Consider the following 19,114-nt stretch of genomic DNA (forward strand, 5'->3'; position numbering starts at 1 on the left):
CACGCACGAATCGATCTCTCGGTTCTTGGATCGATTGATAGCGCCGTTGACTGAATCCATCTTGACACCTAGATTTCCCCTAAACGTTTGCATTGAATAGCACCGATGGTATATCTCGTTGAAATGAAACTCGTAGCATCTTAGAGAATGGGCTCATGAAAAGGTTGAAACGTAAGGGAAGGGCTAAATCCAAGGCGATCGAGATGCAGGCTGCGGGAAAGCGTTGTCAAAGTGAAAGTAGTCCGTGCCCCGTCGATCTAATTGTAAATCGCGAAAAACCGTCGAGTAGTGTACGTATTATTTATATTTCTATATTCCAAATTTACATGTAAATATTGACTAAATCGTTTAAAATACTCGTTAATACAATAATAATGAAAAAATAATAGCGTTATCAGTGTACAAAATTATCAAGGCGCTAGAAATATAAAATCTTTTGAAAACGCAAATAAAATTTACTCTTTAATTAATCTAAAAAAGTAGCGCTTTTTATAAAATTTTTATTATGTATAGCAAGCGTCTCTTACCATAGGTAATCTCTTCATGTCGTTTTTCATTTGACGTAATGATATCGCATAATTAATATACTTTCCGATCAATTTTATGCTTTCTTTTTCGGTGTTCACAATGCTTCATAATATTCCTGAAAAATAATAAACTTTAAACGTGACTCTTATATGCTACGCATTTACGGTAATTTTCCGTTTCTATCGCTATATTGTTGCAAAAATATTATTTATTTGTCGCTAATCAAAGAAGCTTAGCGATAACATCGCTGTATATTCTTTCTTGCAATTCTGACAGCGCTTCGATTACTGTGTCATCAAATACTGTTACGATTTTAATAAACAATAATTTGCATGACACCAAAATGCACGACTGTATTTATTAACTGATCCTCATTTTTTGTCAACATATTATAAAACTTTAGCGAAAGTTTATCAGACACAAAAATCGTGAAAAGAAAATAGATAATTATTTTAAATATGTATTATATTATTTCTTTAAAAAATGATATGTTTGCGCATCTTTGTTTCTAGACTTTCAACTTGATAATTAAAGGCTATTTTCTTAAATGAAAAGATCAATTAGCAAAGATCAATTATATTCGCGTTTGCTTTTTTTATTTTTAGATTTGTATTTTTTTTTTGCATTTGGACTGTTTGTATCAAAAGAATCGTATGCACGACTGTATTTATTAACTGATCCTCATTTTTTGTCAACATATTATAAAACTTTAGCGAAAGTTTATCAGACACAAAAATCGTGAAAAGAAAATAGATAATTATTTTAAATATGTATTATATTATTTCTTTAAAAAATGATATGTTTGCGCATCTTTGTTTCTAGACTTTCAACTTGATAATTAAAGGCTATTTTCTTAAATGAAAAGATCAATTAGCAAAGATCAATTATATTCGCGTTTGCTTTTTTTATTTTTAGATTTGTATTTTTTTTTTGCATTTGGACTGTTTGTATCAAAAGAATCGTATAATAATTCTTTATTTCCAAAGTTCACTTTCCTTTCTCGCTGATAGAGATGGGAAGTTGTCACTTTTGTCACTACTTGACCAGTCGACTTGCCAATCGACGATTGGAGAGGGGTCACGATTACCAATCAGCAAGAAAGAGAACACTCACCGCGAGTAGAACGGGACGCAAAACGAAAGAAAAGGCTAGCATTGACGTGCGACTCGTTAGTTCAGGCTAGGAGGTGATATAAAGGCGTACCGGGATCCGTCTTGATCCAATTTGTTGCCTGTAACACAAAAGGATCAGTTTAATTCAGCGGGAAGTCCGTCGCTGCCACACCACATTTTACCATCATGTAAGTTTCTTACTTGTGTTATCTTATCATCACAAATAATTAACACTTGATTATGTCGATTTTATCGGGCATTAATTACAATTTGTAAAATTTTTCAAAAACTTCTGCTACAACCATATACAGATAATTTCCAAAAAAATTGATTAAACTCTTTTCTTTTAATAAATAGAAATTAGATTTCAAAAGAATTAAATTCAATCTCTTTCTTACATCTGACGCGGATTGTTTTACATCGCATGGTAAATATAAATAGTCTGTAATTATAAATATACAAGAAATTAAGGCTCCGTTAGTTAAAAACAAAAAAAAAATAAGGAAAAAAACGGCATAAAGAGCCAAGTAATTAGGGCGCAAAAACAATATTATTTATTGATTAAAATAATAATTATAAGAACTATAAATGACGTTCTTTTATTATAAATATAGTCAGATAATGTTGGTAGTGTTTATTGTAATAACGAAGATAAATAGATTCATATTTTGTAAACGGCGTAGATCTGATTTGCATGAGAATGCCTCCGAGAGGAGGGGTTTACAATAACAGCGTATAAATGCTAATCGATCTCTCTTTGTCATATTACGTAAATGCAATAATAAAAACGCGATAATCGTTGACCTTGCGATCGTCTTTGCTGCAGTTCCGGCTATCAATCCGTCAATGCAAATAACCCGCTTATTAGAATTCTAAATATTTTTCCGATATATTATAAACACTTACGCGAGTTCAAAATAGCAGCATTAAAGTTTTCAAACTTCAATACCATTCAATTGCAATTACAAAATTTGCATATTTAATTGTTGTAAATATAAATAATGCAATAAGAAGATTGTTTAAAAACCTGTACGATGATCTTACGAAGCAAGAAACGAGAGAGTGGAATAAAAGGCAGAGAAGACGAAGCTGGATACTTGGTTGAGAAGTAGCCGCAAGCAGTGAAAGTAGCTCGAACCGACTGAACTTTATCGGTCACATTGGCGATTAAACGTCAGTCGAGTAAAAAGAGGCGACATGAGCATAAAAATTTTCTTCACGCCATATGACGTTACGCAACCACGTGTTATCGCCTCTCGGCCGCGCATAGGCGCCTCGTATTGTTTATCCCAGCTTACTTTCGCATAATTTCGAAACGCATCGCTCGATTTTTCTCACCTTGAAATCGATATTCTCTCATGAATCAGAATTCCGCGTACAAAAATAAATTAGTTGTCGCATTTTTCAGACGAACATTAAATGATATTTTTTTTTTAGCACGTTATAAGATTCGATAAAGTCGAAAGCTTTATGTTTAATTTAATTTAATTTAAATTTAATTATCAAGGAATTTGCCGTTGAAACTTAGCAAAGTGTCAGGCAAAAGATCAAAACATTTTTATATAATAAAGAATACTAGATAATAAAAAAAATCAACGGCAGCCTTTTTTTTAAAAAAATCTCTGAGAATATATTTTCCATTATATTCAAGATAATACGCGAGAAAATATATATTTACTGATTTGCATTTGAATAGGGTGGTGTGGGCGGTGCTGATATTGGCAGTGGTCGCGTTGACCGATGCAGCGGTACCAGATCCACCGGAAAATTCTGGTATCACTACGATCGGCTCCAAGAAATTGGCGACTGCCGCCGACTGCGCCGGGGTCGTCGCCTTCTCTGCCATTCAAGGCTCGGTGAATGTAAGTCAGCATCGTAATAACTTAAACAAGCTGAGATATAAATAGCTATAACGCGAGAAAATAAGTATATCTTTACAAGTTAGTAGACTACTTTATTTAGAGTTTCAAAAAAAAATAAATATTAATCGTTGCGATAAATGTAATCTGAAATTTTATCATTATCGTATGCATTTATACAGAAAGTGATACGTGTAAATGTAACAGGAAGCTAAACTCGTTCTCGCCGAGACTCTGGTGGACAAAGGAGTCGGCTACGCGGCGGAGACAGGCATCTTCACCACGCATTGTCCAGGCCTCTACCAATTCAGCTTCGCCGGGTACGGTAGCACGGACCTGCGGTTGACATTGAAACGCAAATTGAACAAGTCCGACAGCTGGAGAACAATTGTCAGCGCCGGTCCGGGTGGAGGAAGCAATCTCGTCCTGTTGAACGTTGAAGCCGGTGATCAACTGGCCGTCTTCGTTGAATCCGGAAAGATCGTCGACGGGGCTACTTTTACGGGTCATCGCGTTTACAAAAGATAAACTGGACCGTTAAAATCTTTAATGACATCAGGTTGGTCATTATTTTATAGAAAAACTAAATTAAAATTAACGAAAGTGATCCTAAAAGAAAATCCGTGATATATCAATGTAAAAATTTGACTAAATCTTAGAATTTTATTTTCAATTTAAACACTGAATACATTATATACGTAACCAATCTAGTAAAGAACACCGAATTTTATCAGTAGATCATCTTCCATCTACGAGTCAGTAATTTTTTAAATAAATCAATCTTTTAAAATAATATAAAAAAAATCAAGTTTTAATGAAATATTAAAGATTGAAAAATTAAGATATACACGCGATAAACAAAATTAGCGATAATATCATACTCTTTTTGATCAATTCTAAAATTTTCATCAATAAACATATTATAAAAGCATCCGAAAAGAAAAAAAATTAAGACGCTTTAGCAAAATCCAAGTTATGAATATCAACGTTATTTCATTTAAGGTCTTTCTTGTGTGTCAAAATAGAGTTTATAGTTCTAAAACTTGTCGATAAATTTAATATTTTAGGATAATTGTTTCTCTCCGCTCTCGATCATTCGGCTAAAATTTCATTGATCTAATAATTTTTAACTAAAAAGTAAAAACAAATTTCTAACTATTTTGTAAATCAACATAGACTTTTTCAGTTCTTTCGTCTTTCACTTCTTTCGTTTTGCTTTCTAGCGTTTTCTTCTTCATATTAACTTTCCCCTCGTCAATTCGTTTTTCTCGACTTATTTTTCTCGCTATAGATTAACGTGATATTAAATCAACTTTCTCCGTTCAACTTACGTGCGTTCATCTTTCTATATTTTCTTTGATTATATCTCTAATACTTCCTCTAGTCTTTATTGTTCTCGACTGTTTCTACCGCTGTCCTCTTTTGAAATTGTTTTTCTTCTCAGTTCTTATCTCTGCTGTCCGTTACAAATTTTATCTCTCTTTGTTTCATATTTTCTTTTTCATCTATCTCTCTTTCGTGCTTTCTTTTAGAATACTCGTCTTTAAAAATATTCTATCATTGAAATTATCGTATTTTTACTTTTTTGTTTCTATAATTATTCTGCCTTTTAAACTCATTGTTATTATTTCTCTATCTTCTTCTAGTCTATATTTTCTACAGATCTTACAAGGTTTGGCTTTCTGCCAAACCTTTTTCACTTTTTTTCTTTTCAATATCGTTTTCTATTTCCGATTTAATTTTTACATGACTGTCTATCTCTTTTTTCATTTTTGTCTATCTATCTATCCATCTATTTATCTACCTGTCTATCGATCTTTTTTCTATCTCTCTCTCTCTCTCTATCTTTTTCACTCTGTTTTGTAATAAATGTCGCAAGCTTTTGCTATTACAATAGTTACGTCGGAGAGAAAAATTGTAAAATTGACAGAAAATAAAAAAAGAAAAAAAGAGAGATTTTATAGTAACAAAAGAGAAAAGATTATAGACGACAATAGAGAACGTGTGCGCGCATCTATGGTGAACAGTGCGATTTATTTTTGTACGAATTATTTTATCAATGTAAGAAAAATGTTAACAATGAATAAAATTATGTGTATGCACATAATTTCATATCCCCCCCCCCCAAAAAAAAAAATCCAGTCGCACACTCTCTTCACTTTAAATGATAATTTGATATTATACATAGATTTCTTTGGAAGACAAAATATTTTTACAAAACTAATCCCTTTCTCGAGGATCAAATATCGAGTTCGACAGTCTCACTTTCTAGTCCCTTGTAATCTTCGAGCATAGGATACACCTCTTCTTCGAGGAACTCGACGACTTGCTCGGGCGCCCTACCGACGAAAGTCGCTGGATCCAGCAAAGCGTCCAGTTGAGGTAAGATCGGCGCAAAGTATGGATCTTTTTTGATCCTATCAACCAGATCGTTATCCAAACCGTGTTGCTTCACTTGCGCTCCGGCTTCGTGTGATAACACGCGAATCTTTTCATGGCAAACCTACGTCAAAAATATATAAAAGGATTTGGATTATTAATATAAAAAATATTATTATTATAAATATATTATTTCAATTATTATTAAAAAATAGAATTATAAAGAAATTTGCGTCAAATAAAATTTGATCAAAAACTAATATCAAAGTTAATCAAAAATTGAGAGTTCGCATTCAAAAGCTTAATTAACAAATATTCATTAATATTTTAATATCCTCTTAAAAAAAAAAACGTGATTGCGCAAATTGTTCCAAAATTTTTATGAAAGAGAGAGAGAGAGAGAGAGTCATACCTGTCTGTCGCCGCCGGTCTTTACCATAGCCATTATCACATTCTCCGTGGACATGAAGGGCAATTCTTGCGCCACGTGCCTGGCGATGACTTTGGGGTAAACGACCAATCCCTCCGTGATGTTCTGGAGAGTCATCAGGATCGTGTCGGCCGACAGGAAGGCCTCTGGCAAGGTGAGCCGACGATTCGCCGAGTCGTCCAACGTTCGTTCCATCCACTGGGTCGCCGCTGTGTGAAGGACGTTGTTCACCAGCGTCATCAGGTGACGTGCCACGCTGCAGCATCTCTCGGAGCGCATCGGGTTGCGTTTATACGGCATCGCGCTCGAACCAATCTGCGTACTCTCGAAGGGCTCCTCGATTTCTTTCATGTTGGCGAGGAGACGAATGTCCGTGCAAATCTAAAAAGAAAATTAGTTCGAGATAAAACAGAATAATTTTTCACGACAAAAGAAAGAAATAAATATTCCATTCTCCGACAGTTATATTTTAACAGCTGTTGTGCAGAGTATTAATTTTGCTCACCTTGTGAACGGTCGCACCGAGTGAACTCAAGACGTTCAGGCATTCTATATCGACTTTTCTACTGTACGTCTGTCCGGTAACGGCGTAATGCTTTTCGAAACCAGCCATCTTAGTGACAAGATCATCTAATCGCTTCACCTTTTCCGCATCGCCTGTTAACATTAATTTTTTAGCGGTTAATTTCCAAAATTTGAAAATTATGAGCAATCTTTCAAATCTATCATGCTTAGTTTTCGTAATTATAATTTCTCTTGAAAAATCCGAGTAATAAAAATTCTATTATCATTAATAGAAAAATTAGATTCATATTTAGATAATATTTTTTACTTGAGATCATCTAAAAAAAATAGATTCCGAGTGCGTGTGTGCCCTTATGATTATGTGTTCTCATGATCCATTTTTTTCTTGATAAAATAAAATAGACTAACCGTTGAATAGCTGAAGGAAAGACGCTTGGGTGCCAGTAGTGCCCTTGACTCCGCGGAATCTGAGATCGTTTCTGGCGCGACGAATGGCCCTTTCGTCCATCACCAAGTCCTGCAGCCATAGCGTCGCCCTTTTGCCGACCGTCGTCAGCTGCGCGGGTTGAAGATGAGTGAAGCCCAAGGTGGGCAAGCTGCGATGCTCGAGGGCGAATTTCGCGAGACGCCGAATTACGCTGGCCAATTTCGGCAGTAGTATGTCGAAGCCTTGACGCAGGATCAGGAGGTCCTTTGCAAGAAAATAATATTAATAAATCAGTTGATTCCGTTACTGTCAAAATAAAAATTTTAAAAAATATATATATAATATGTTAAATTAAAATATAAAAATACGCTTAATTTGATAACGTTTTTGACATTTTTTATAGACATGACATATCTCTCCATGTTGGTATTTGCAGTTAATATCCTTCGAAGGAATAAGATTAACAAAAACATACCGTATTATCGCCCACGTAGCAGCTGGTCGCGCCGAGGTGGATGATGGGTGCAGCCAGTGGACACTGTTCACCGAAAACATGAACATGAGCCATCACGTCGTGTCTCGTCGCCTTTTCCTCTTTGGCGACAGCTTCAAAATCAATGTCGTCCACGTGTGCCTCCATCTCGGCGATCTGCTGCGGCTTGATGGCCAGGCCGAGCTCCTGAAAAGTCGTCGTTGTTGATAAATATTTTTGAATAGTACCATGTCTATGGGGATCTCGCACCGCTCTGTTTTAGTTGTAAAAATGAAGAAGAAGCTCGATGTAGTCGGTTTAAAATTATCACTCGATAAGAGATCGCGCATGTGCGTCGATCCTCTACGATTCTTATCCTCGTTACAACGTATACTCCCTGTATCATCTGATTAGATAAAGAGGGCTTGGTTCTCCGCTTCGGGAAGCGCCCGAAAGCACGACGCGGATTTCATTTTGTTTCGTTCGTTTTCACGGTGAGAGGTGCCGAGGAGTCCGCAAACATGGTCTCCCTACAGACTATCGCGAGTATAGTGATCAAAGTGTTAAAGTTGGTGAGAAGATAGTATTTTTGGCTTTCATATCGCGTAATCGTCGTGAAAAGTGTATACCTGTGGAGAGAGTTTCACAGAGTGTCTGAAAACTATGATATTTTCTTTGATCAATTCGGAGTAAAAAGTCCAGAAATTTTCTCAGCAAGAACATCCACTTTTTATTTTATTTTGATTGACTATTATTTTATTAGAACTTTAACTTAGTTACAAAAATGTATTTAATATTAAATGTTAAAAAATTACAAAGAAAGACATTAGCAATTAAATCTTTCGGAAAAGAAAAAAGTCGACTCCAAATTGATCGATCAATTCTCTCTCTCTCGGTAAACTTCTTTTAGGAAATATAATTGTACAGTTAAATTATATAAATAAAATGTATATCAAAGAATGGTTATTTTAATGATGTAACGAAACTACGATGCAAAAAACTTTGTTTCTTACTTAATGTGACTCATGTCGTCGGGTATTGCAATTAGCAAGTTGTTCAATGAACGCGAGTTTGCGGTCAATGATTTCAATCGTGAAGAATCGTAAAAAGGCGTGAGCTGGAAAGTCATCATAAATACAGTCATTCAAGGGAGATTCTTGCAAGATGTATATGATTCATTTCGACTGCCCTTATCGGCTTGCGATAACGCACGTTGTTTAGTAAGCGATACGCTACGCTGCCGTCGCTTTTAATGCATGAAACTATGGAGTGCTCCAGAAAACCTCTATAATAATAATAAGACTCATATTTCGTTTTTTTACGATCAACAAAATTTCAAATTTTCGAAATTAATTATTTTTCGGAACATAGTAAAAAACTTTTATTAACATAAATTTAATTTAAAATTAAAAACTCAGAATAATCTCTTATATTATTTATTTATATTTTCCCAGATTTATTTTATTAACCTTATTCGATATTTAAAAACTTATTCTAAGTTTTGATAAAGCTTTGATAAGCTTTGATATTGCATAAGTTTTTAGTGGCACTTTGCATACAAATATATTCTCGTGATTTATCAATTTGCAGGTTCTCAACCTCATCATTCTAATCCTATATCGCACAGGATATGGCGGCGAATTTTTAGGTGTAGGTGGAACTTGGAACTTGAATGAGGACAAGAACCCCGATGCCGAGATCGTCGCTTCCGGTGTCTTCGTCGGCTTCTTCATCTATACGAGTGTCGTGCTCATCAGCTACTGTTTCGGGAATACCGATCACAAGAAAACTCTTGTTGTAAGTATTTGTATGCTGACATATAAATTTCAATTAAAAATTATATTAAATTACAGGAAAAACTATAGTATCTCTCTCTCGTATCACATTTTTCACAAAAGAATTATATTTCGAGAATTGAAATATATCGATGGAATTTTCGATACATAAAATGTATCAAAAGTGACGATTTTTCTCTTCATTTTTTTGATAAATATAAAACACATATTTTTCTTTCATCTGTTGAAAGAGATAAGCAATTAGATCACCAAGCTATGTACACTAATATAAAAGTTCAATAATCTGACAATCTTGAAATAATTTGATCGATCTTTTCTACAGGAAATCATCATGAATTTCGTCGGAACCTTCATGTTTATAGCTGTAGGTGGAACAGCTCTGCATTATTGGCACGGTTATCAGCCTGAACAAAAATTCATATACGATGCGCCAGAGAGGCAGGTAAGTCGAATATATCCAACACATAAAGTAAAATCATAAAAAAAGCCATCGAAAAATACAGGTATAAGTTTCAATTTCCAACTACGATAAGAGAATTATTTTTTAATACACAATAAAAATAATATAATTTTACGAAAATTGTTTCTCGAAAAAAAAATATATGTATGTATTTTAATTTTAATTATCTTTAAAAATGATCTTCCGAAATATTAAACCGAATTAAAATTAAAATTCAATGATTTCAGATCGGTCTGGCCGTGGGCTCGTTATGTGTTTTAGAAGGTGCGACGTATCTAGTGGATCTCATATTGAGCTTTCTTCATTACGCTAAAGATGAATTCAATTAGCATAAGAGAAAAAGTATTACAAGACAACGTCGTTGACACATCGACGATATTTAATATCATTTCTTTCCGTTTCATTCCATCAAAACCAACTCACGTTAAAATTAAAGATATACTAATGAGTATGGCAAAAGCTTACAGTATTAAATTATCGCCATTAATTAACTGTATATTTCCGAGTATATCTTTTTTTGAGACATATTTTAGTATGGAGAGTTTCTTTTTGTGAAAAATACGAATAATCTTATCCTTCTTTAAAAATTGAGAAAAGGGAGAGTCTCTCCTCATTACACATTTTTATATATATTTTTATTTGTATCGATATCTCTCCGTTAGAAACATATGTAACGCGCCTAATAAAATTTTACACGCGAAAAGTTTATATATATAACAAACTGATTTATAAAATATATTTCTTATATACGTAAGAGGATCAATACTTTCAATCTATTTTTATTATTCACGTCTTATGTGTCGTTCCACTAGTTTTAAAGCAAATCAAAGTTAAATTTAAAAAATAATTAAAAAAGGAAATTTAAAAATACTGGTTTTAAAGCAAATCACAGTTAAACTAAAAATTAAATTTAAGTTTCAAATTCGCATTCGCGACGCCGCTGTGAAAATTTGTTTCTTCAAGTCTAACACGTTCTTGCCGCGCACCAAACGACCGATAATACGTATCGGGCGATAATTATGCGTGTGACCTCTTTGTTTAACCGACACTCGGTCCGCGAAGGAGAAAATGTAGAAAGCGCAGTCGAGAAATATGTGACCGGCGCCCTTCTCGAAATAATCGTCGATTACTCTACGACGTTCCACCGGATGATTTCATCATATAAGCCCTACCAAGATCCCGTCCTACCGCATCAATTAATTTATTTGACCCGACGATCGTCGTGGATGACCGACACGATTGTACACCCACCCACGAGCCGGGTACATAATCACGTTAATCGCGAGGATCACGCCTAATTTCGCTAACAATAAATTATTAAGCTGGAACATAACAGGACCAAGTATATTATTTACGCTTTAATATAAGTACTTATATAAGGGGAGGAGAAACTCGGTTTGAAATCATTTGTGGCTCTAGACACGAGCTTCTTTTCCTTCTCTCGCACTTTATTTTCCGAAAAATCGTGTTTGAGAAAAGAAAAGAAAATATCGATTACTAGAGAAATAATCAGAGCCCGAGATGTCGAAGAAATAAAGAAGTCAACGCAATAAAAATATAACATTCTACTTATTGTCGGCGGAGAAATTACTACATAAGCGTTTGTATAGCCGAGACGAAAAATAATTCTTGTGTAAGCTACGTAAATGTTTCATCGAGGACGAGAATTGACATAGATACTCAGTAATCGCGATATGAAAAGTGAAAGATTGCAGCGAACTCGTCGTCGTACAACGTACGGATCGATATGGCGATTCGTTTCCGACAATGTTGGTTAAAGTACAAGTATAGCCTATATAGAAACTGCGCAGCTGATGTATAGTTGCGTGCTTTCTGTGTAATAATATTTTTTGCGCAGCAGGCGAGATACTAAATTCATAAAGAATCCAACTTGCAAACGCGTACATAATCTAATTTAATTTCATATTAATTACTTTAATGTTACATCTTCGATGATAATATCTCCGATACATAAGTACGATCCTCTAAATAAATTAATTGTATTAATACAAGATGTGTTATAGTGTTAATAAAATACAGTTAAAATCTTGTCTATATTTTTGGATGATTAAAAATCAATTCTTATAATGAGAAATATATATAATATTATTTAATATTATATTATATTATATAATTATATTATATAATTATATTATATAATTATATTATATAATTATATTATATAATTATATTATATAATTATATTATATAATTATATTATATAATTATATTATATAATTATATTATATAATTATATTATATAATTATATTATATAATTATATTATATAATTATATTATATAATTATATTATATAATTATATTATATAATTATATTATATAATTATATTATATAATTATATTATATAATTATATTATATAATTATATTATATAATTATATTATATAATTATATTATATAATTTTAATATTATATTATATTTTTAACATTAAAATAATTATTGAATATTATTATTAATATTATAAATATAATATTAAATAATTAAAATAATATTAAATGACGTTTCCTCTTTTCTCTTGTGACAAATAAATTAAGACACAGTGGTAACTGCCAATCGCGTCTTACAATCAGGAGGTTTCACTAATCGTATTCCGAGCTTAAAAGTCCACCAATTAGAATGCAGCATATCGTGTGTTTTACTAGTTGCGAGTTAAAAATAATCGCGTTGCCATAATTATGTAAAACGTAATAGGCGCGCGCGCGCGCGCGCGTATTTGCATGTAATATGATAGCGAGCCTTTTCAATGCACATAGCAGGCAATCCGCGGAATGACGACGTGTCCTTGCACCATACCGCGACGTCAAAATAGCGTCGTGAAATAGGATCGAGCGTGTCGTTTCGAGCGGAGGAAGTCGCACCCGCGAAAATTTTCATTACGAAGTTTTCATTCTCTTCGTATTATTAAAATTAAATAATTTTTTAAAAATAACGTAAGTATAATTAATTAGGCGATAAATAAAATGTCTTGTAAAGCTAAATTATTTAGCTGAATTATTGAAACGCGGAAAGTGCAAATGTATGACTCTGGATTAAAGAGGAAGAGATTTCGAAGAGAGATATTATTATACATCACACATTTTTCTTCATGTTTTTTTTTTTCTATAAATTGGATAATATACATCGATTAAGTCAACCTGTTGCAGGAAGAGCTGCAAGAGTCCTTGGATGACTGTCTCGTAACGCACCATTATTACGTGTCATTTAATCGATGACGCAATAGGGCGTGCACGCAATATAACGACACTTCGCGCGTCCGTGACATGTTGGCGATACAAAACAAGCAAAAATGCGACCGGAAATCTGGCGATGTCAAACGCTATCGTGCGTGAAAGAGACCGACCTCGATACGTTTCTCGTCAGGCAACACTTATCGGAGGTGTCGCGACTTCGTTTAATCTTTTCTTTATCCAGTTTATGTGAGCTCGATATCTAGCGAATGAAAAAAGAAGAGACACCTTTAATGCCCTCCCGTAATCATCGACATCATTAACGATATTTTCGGTGAAAGTTCCATAGTCACTAAATGAGTGAAAGCCCCTTAGGATTACGAAACCTGAGGCATCTCGCGCGCTGGCGGTGCTTAGATATCGAAGCATCGATTCCCCTTGTCTTCGATACCTAAGTAGACTTCTGGTCGCGCGCGAGAGACCTCCAAGCCCCGTACTTCGCTTGCGCGAGAATCGTAAAGCTCGTAAATGTCGCATATACCGTACGTTCTGCGTTTCAGTTCGAGCTGCGCCGCTGCATCGTGCGGCACGGTTTTCCCTTGATACGAGGGACTCGTTAACGTTAACGTCGCGTCGCGTGAATAAGGGAGGGAACAAGCGGAGGGAAAGTGTATCGCGGAACACCCTGTTCTACTTTCTCAAAAGTGAAGATAAAATAGGCAGAATATTTTATAATATACGAGACATTTATTCTTCGGAGCGTTGTGTCGAAGTGAGTACTCCGTTATTCGCTCGCGACGCGTGTGTACACACGTGGACGCGTGTCAGGTGACTCAATGGACGGAGTAGTTGTTAGTCGGCGTATTACTTGAGGCCTATTTAAGGTATAACGAGTTTCAGTCGTAGCAACTCACGTGTACGCAACTCGTGACATAACCGCGTACATTCATTCTTGAAAAAAAAAATTACGTCTTAAAAGACAGAGCGTGAATTTATTCTGTGAATGCATACTTCATGTTTTGAATTTATATCTCACTTGGAAAGAAAAATGTATGACGTTCTTGTGTAATAAATTTTACTGATGAACAATCGCAATACTTGTGAATAGGAAGAGTCAAATAAAAAAAAAATTGAAGAAAAAAATATATTTCACCAGTGAAATAATTTCGTTTTACAGTCTTGTGTTCGCACCACGTGAGTCAACCTTTTTGAGTTCAACCCTCCGATTTACATGCGTCTCCCCTATGCGCGATGTCTATCGCGTTTCTTGTTTTAGGGTCGCCAAGACTGCAGAGAGGGTTGTGCGCGCGATAAAGAAAGAATCGATCGCCATTGAATCCCATTGAAAATCTTTCAAACTGGGCGACAGAAAGGGAAAGCATCGAAGAGTGAGAATGGCGGACGAAGATCAGCAAAGTCAACGGCCGGCCCCCAGAAACAAAATCCTGAGTCACCTGCCGACCGCCATCAAAATAATTGAACTGGCGAGTATCATATTAATTAATTGAATAAATAAAAAAAAAAAATTGTGAAATTTTGCATCTCACGTTTTTGTTATCGAGATCCCGTAACTCTATTTTCGCGATTTAACATCTCTATTCGCATAACACTCGATGATGCATCTCATCTTCTCGAGGTTGCAATGCAAACCTCGTCTCGCGACAATACAATAGCGCGGATTGCAAGTAAACATTTTACGTAACGCTCTTAACACAATGCAGATACTGGCCATTTTTGCGATCGGTCTGGCGGTCGATCCGATGAACTCGTTCCAGCAAATGTTCAACAGGCCGCGATTCAAGCTCGACGATGCCGCCACTATTTACGTTACAGTCGCCGGCTATATCCTCATCAATGGGCTCTTCGTCATCAGCCACATGCTAGGCGATCGCGTGCCAAAAAGAACGGTAATGTCTCAGCGATATATCGCAAATCACGCTAATATTTAAATCAAAATTAGTTTAAAACTCTCTCTCTCTCTTTCTTTCTTTTTGCGACATATTTTCTGTCTTTAATTTCTTTGCAAAGAAGAGAAATATATGCGCTTGTATTTTATATACCCTTGTTCGTGCAGGGTATAAGACAAAAGATTATACGATGACTCCAAGGACATAAACTTTACAATTATGATGTTTCTAATATTTTAATAAGAAAAAAGATAAATTAATTCAAATTAATCATAGAATCTATAGATAAAATTGAAAGTTGAATATTTTTTCTTTTTTTAATAAAAAGATATTTTTACAGGAATAAATTTTGACAGGAAGAATAGTTTATTTCTATGAGTATCAAAGAAAAAAAATGATTTAGAAAATTATATATAAATATATAGTACGTAGATTGTTTTGCTACAAGTTACTTCGTCTTTTTTCTGTAAATATTCAACAGGGATTAATAGTCAATCTTTGTTATGCTAGTGCTCTCCTTGTTATGTTATCCTCATGATAAAGAACGACGCTGGTCGCAACTAGATACGCCTAGTTCATTTGTACAGCTGAGTCATTATGGACGCAGCGACGATGTATGTGTTAATTAGCGGACGCATCAAGGCCTCGTTACGCGAGGCTCGCTACATTTCTGATGTCGTCTTATACATAATAATCTTAGGAATGTCTCTCTCTCTCTCTCTCTCTCTCTCTCCGAATAAAAATCGCGCGGTGTTTATCGAGCATGTTCTAACTGTTGGATCGAATCAGTCGAGATATCAAAACCTGTGAAACATGCGAATAAAAACTTTTCAACTGTGCAAATTTCGCTATACCTTATTACGACGCATGATTGATGATACAATGCCAGGCAAGATCTTGACAAACAACCTTGAAATAATATATCTTGGCTGTGTAGTAATAAACGCGACGATAAATAATAATAAGTCACTTTTATTTTACACGCAATGTAGTTTGATCTCGAATTAATCCAATCGAGTCGCATTAATGTCAAATTTATCACACATATACATTAATTTGAAACTGAAAATAAAAAATATATTGATTCTTCCATCAACAAAATTATATAAATTTCTTAAATATTAACGATAAGAGTTATTAAAAAAGCTAGTCGTTATACGTGAAATAAATTGTGAAAAGCGTAATATATGATACATATGACACATCGCGTGTATTCATTCGTTATAGCCAGTAATTAAAAATTAAAAATAGACGACTGTTGCGTGATTCTCTTCACGCAACGAATCAAGAGCGAATTTAATCGATTATAATTAATTTATTGTTACAGCTGATAATATTCGCGTTCGTGGGCGCGATTATGCACCTGGTAGCCGGAAGCCTCATGGTCCACAATTGGCGTCATATGAACGGTTCTTCTCATCATTACGTGTACAACAACGAGATCTATGCTAGCAAGCAATACGTGGACATGCTTATATCCGCAGCCGTATTTACGTTCGTAAATGCGGTCGTATTTGTCGTTGAAATTATCGCCATAATAAAATGGTCATCGTGAATATCATGCGTAGAAGATCCGACAATCCAAAGGAGTTGAAGGACTCGCCAAAGTTACGAATAATTCGCTTCGAAGAAAGAAACAACAGATCTTAAATTTCCTTTTTTAAAGTTTATTATGATTAACTGCACCAGTTTTTCGAAATTTTGAGGAAGAAATGCTAAATCAATGTAATTTGAATATTGAGTAGGAAAAGTCCCTCAAAGAGATTTAATTAACAAATTCAAACCAAAAAAATATTGCGTATTATCACAATTTTAACGCATATTATCTGCTTCGAAGAAAAATGATAATTTTTTTTTTTTAATATTGACTTTGTAAATTGATCGACGAGCAAGATTGTATTTTAAAAATGTAATAATAGTATTATATATCGTCACCATAGTGTAGTATATAAGCAACATCGTGTATATCGTTATCGTTAGAAAAATTAGTAATAATATAATAGATTCGTAGAGATATAATTATGTAAGACAAGACTAAACGCGAAATAGCAACGACTGCGTGTAAAATCGCAATTCGAAAAAATTTATTACCATTCGAGCAAAGTATTTATTCGCGTGTGAATCCGTCCAGTAAGTTTTGTATTCAAAGAGCATTTATTTCTACAAATTATATATTTAATAAACAAATGTTAAAAAGCTTTTCTCTCTTGTAAGCAAAATAAAAAAGATATTTCTTCTCACCCATCTTATATTTTTCATTCTTTCTCATCTCTACTTATCTTCCTTAGATAAAATTCATAAATAAAAATTAAAAAAACAAATATACACGAAGTTGGTCATTCCGTGACATAACCATCTCGATCGTAGAAACAAAAATGTACGACATGTCTTCGTAACTGTCAAAAATTGTTTTAAATAAAGTTTCCTTTGCGTAGCGTTCGTTTCACGTTATATATTACGTTGATATCTGTAAAAGAATAATAATGGCAGAGAGCGAAGACAGAAAAAGCAGAATGGATAAGATAAAACCTTTTTTTCGGCTGCAGCACAAGACAAATAGATGTATATCGATTCTGATTAAGCCGCTGAGGATATTTCAATTCGTGCGTATATATCCTATTAGATTTTTGAATTACTGACATAAGAAAAAACACGTTGAAATTAAGATCGGTACGGATCGATTAATCTCGTCTCGCCCTCTAAAACCTTTCCCTCGATGACAGTTCGCGGTGTTACTACTCTTCGCATTCACGATCTATATAATCGCTATGGATCCTACGCCGATAAGCACTCTGGGCTGCATTCTCTTGATCGTCTTATCGGGTATCTACGTCTTCGTCTTGGCTGTCGAATTGATCAGCCACTTTGCCGGCAGCGCCTTGCACGTTATTCCGGTAATTTACATACCAAAGTGTTTAAAATTCTAGTTTTTTCTCAACTCTTTCGATGAAAATTAAAATCGTTTGGAAATTTAATTTAATTTTAATTTTAATTTAATTTAATTTTAATTTTAATTTTATTTATTTTTTCTTTATATAATTTATCTCTCTCGAGATGCCTGTCGGGAAAAGCCATCGAAAAACCATATCGACGAACTAGAAAAAATGAAAATAATTAATGTAATGTATATATTTCATATATATTTCCTCCATAAAAATTATTTACGCAGATGTGCTTGTTCTCCATAATCGGCCTCGCATTTTTCGCCACTGCCGGGATTTTATTAATTCTTTACAATTATATGGAACTCATGGTGCAAATGGCGACAATAATACTGTGTCTATTGGCAGCGCTATTTTTCTTGCTCGACATCACAATGGTATTCGCGTGAGTCTCGCGATTATCCCTTAATCCTTAAATCTTCGAGAGACGCGGAAGATTCCTTACGTTTTCTATACGCTTGTAGATTTTGGAAGAGAAAATGCTCCGTCTGTAAACGATGTTGCTATTACGAAGGAGCGGAATATTTGCTACGTAAAGACGAAGAACCGCTCCCACCCGATGCCAAGGTAAGTGCTCGCAGAAAAAATTCCTAAAATTCTATATTTAATCCACGATAGAGCATAAAAAAATTGATTTATTTCAATCTTGCGACGGTTTAAATTAATCAGCTATTTCGTGTCCTGATTAATGTTTCTTGAGCACAAACGTATAGATATTGAAGCACGACGTGACGACCAGTCTGAGCGACGTCAGGGTACCCGACGAATTAAAGACCGTCGCGAAGCCCGATCACTCTTACCGTAAAGTCGAATATGCTCGACGAAGAGAGTACGTCGATTCTCCTACCTGCGTCCCGTCATTATGCAATCTCAGTATCGCCCAAATCCAGACGGAACCGCGCGAAACATCCGTCGTGGAGATTCAAGTGAGCAAGATTCGCGATTCATTGATAAATATTTCATCCGTCCAAGTTTTTTACTTTACTTTATCCGAAAACAAATCTCCCTCTGAAAACTGACATTTTGATTGAAGGAGAAAAATCAAAGAACAATCAAATCGATATTTTTAATATTAATTAAATAATATTAA

General features: G+C 34.5%; 4 protein-coding genes across 6 annotated transcripts in view; 3 read left to right on the forward strand and 1 right to left on the reverse strand.

Moving 5' to 3' along the window:
- The first annotated feature begins 1,671 nt into the window (after positions 1-1,671).
- On the forward strand, positions 1,672-5,428 carry LOC115243964. The gene is made up of 3 exons (XM_029821300.1): positions 1,672-1,828; positions 3,337-3,502; positions 3,707-5,428. Coding segments are annotated over exons 1-3 (489 nt in total). The 5' UTR covers positions 1,672-1,826; the 3' UTR covers positions 4,028-5,428.
- LOC115243934 (adenylosuccinate lyase) overlaps positions 5,268-19,114 on the reverse strand; it is a 21,366-nt gene continuing 7,519 nt past the window's right edge. Inside the window, exons 2-6 of the mRNA XM_029821244.1 lie at positions 7,736-7,939; positions 7,242-7,524; positions 6,814-6,965; positions 6,291-6,689; positions 5,268-6,002 (exon numbers count right to left, since the gene is read on the reverse strand). Coding sequence (XP_029677104.1) covers positions 5,739-6,002; positions 6,291-6,689; positions 6,814-6,965; positions 7,242-7,524; positions 7,736-7,939 — 1,302 coding nt within the window. The 3' untranslated portion in view covers positions 5,268-5,738. The remainder of the gene's footprint in view (positions 6,003-6,290; positions 6,690-6,813; positions 6,966-7,241; positions 7,525-7,735; positions 7,940-19,114) is intronic.
- Positions 7,909-10,753, forward strand: LOC115243972 (protein snakeskin). The gene is made up of 4 exons (XM_029821308.1): positions 7,909-8,304; positions 9,323-9,529; positions 9,851-9,970; positions 10,216-10,753. Exons 1-4 carry the CDS (start codon positions 8,254-8,256, stop codon positions 10,315-10,317), a joined length of 480 nt encoding a protein of 159 aa, XP_029677168.1. The 5' UTR covers positions 7,909-8,253; the 3' UTR covers positions 10,318-10,753.
- Positions 13,703-17,326, forward strand: LOC115243949. 3 transcript variants are annotated; one of them, XM_029821279.1, is made up of 4 exons: positions 13,703-14,369; positions 14,452-14,659; positions 14,897-15,082; positions 16,410-17,326. In XM_029821279.1, the coding sequence occupies exons 2-4, from the start codon at positions 14,570-14,572 to the stop codon at positions 16,635-16,637; spliced, it is 504 nt and encodes a 167-aa protein (XP_029677139.1). In that variant the 5' UTR covers positions 13,703-14,369; positions 14,452-14,569; the 3' UTR covers positions 16,638-17,326. The 3 variants fall into 3 exon arrangements, with proteins under 3 accessions (XP_029677139.1, XP_029677148.1, XP_029677130.1); XM_029821288.1 differs by having other exon boundaries at positions 13,703-13,947; XM_029821270.1 differs by having other exon boundaries at positions 13,705-14,059.

The sequence above is a fragment of the Formica exsecta genome, unplaced genomic scaffold, assembly GCF_003651465.1.
Source record: "Formica exsecta isolate Colony F162 unplaced genomic scaffold, ASM365146v1 scaffold120, whole genome shotgun sequence".
Lineage (NCBI taxonomy): Eukaryota > Metazoa > Arthropoda > Insecta > Hymenoptera > Formicidae > Formica > Formica exsecta.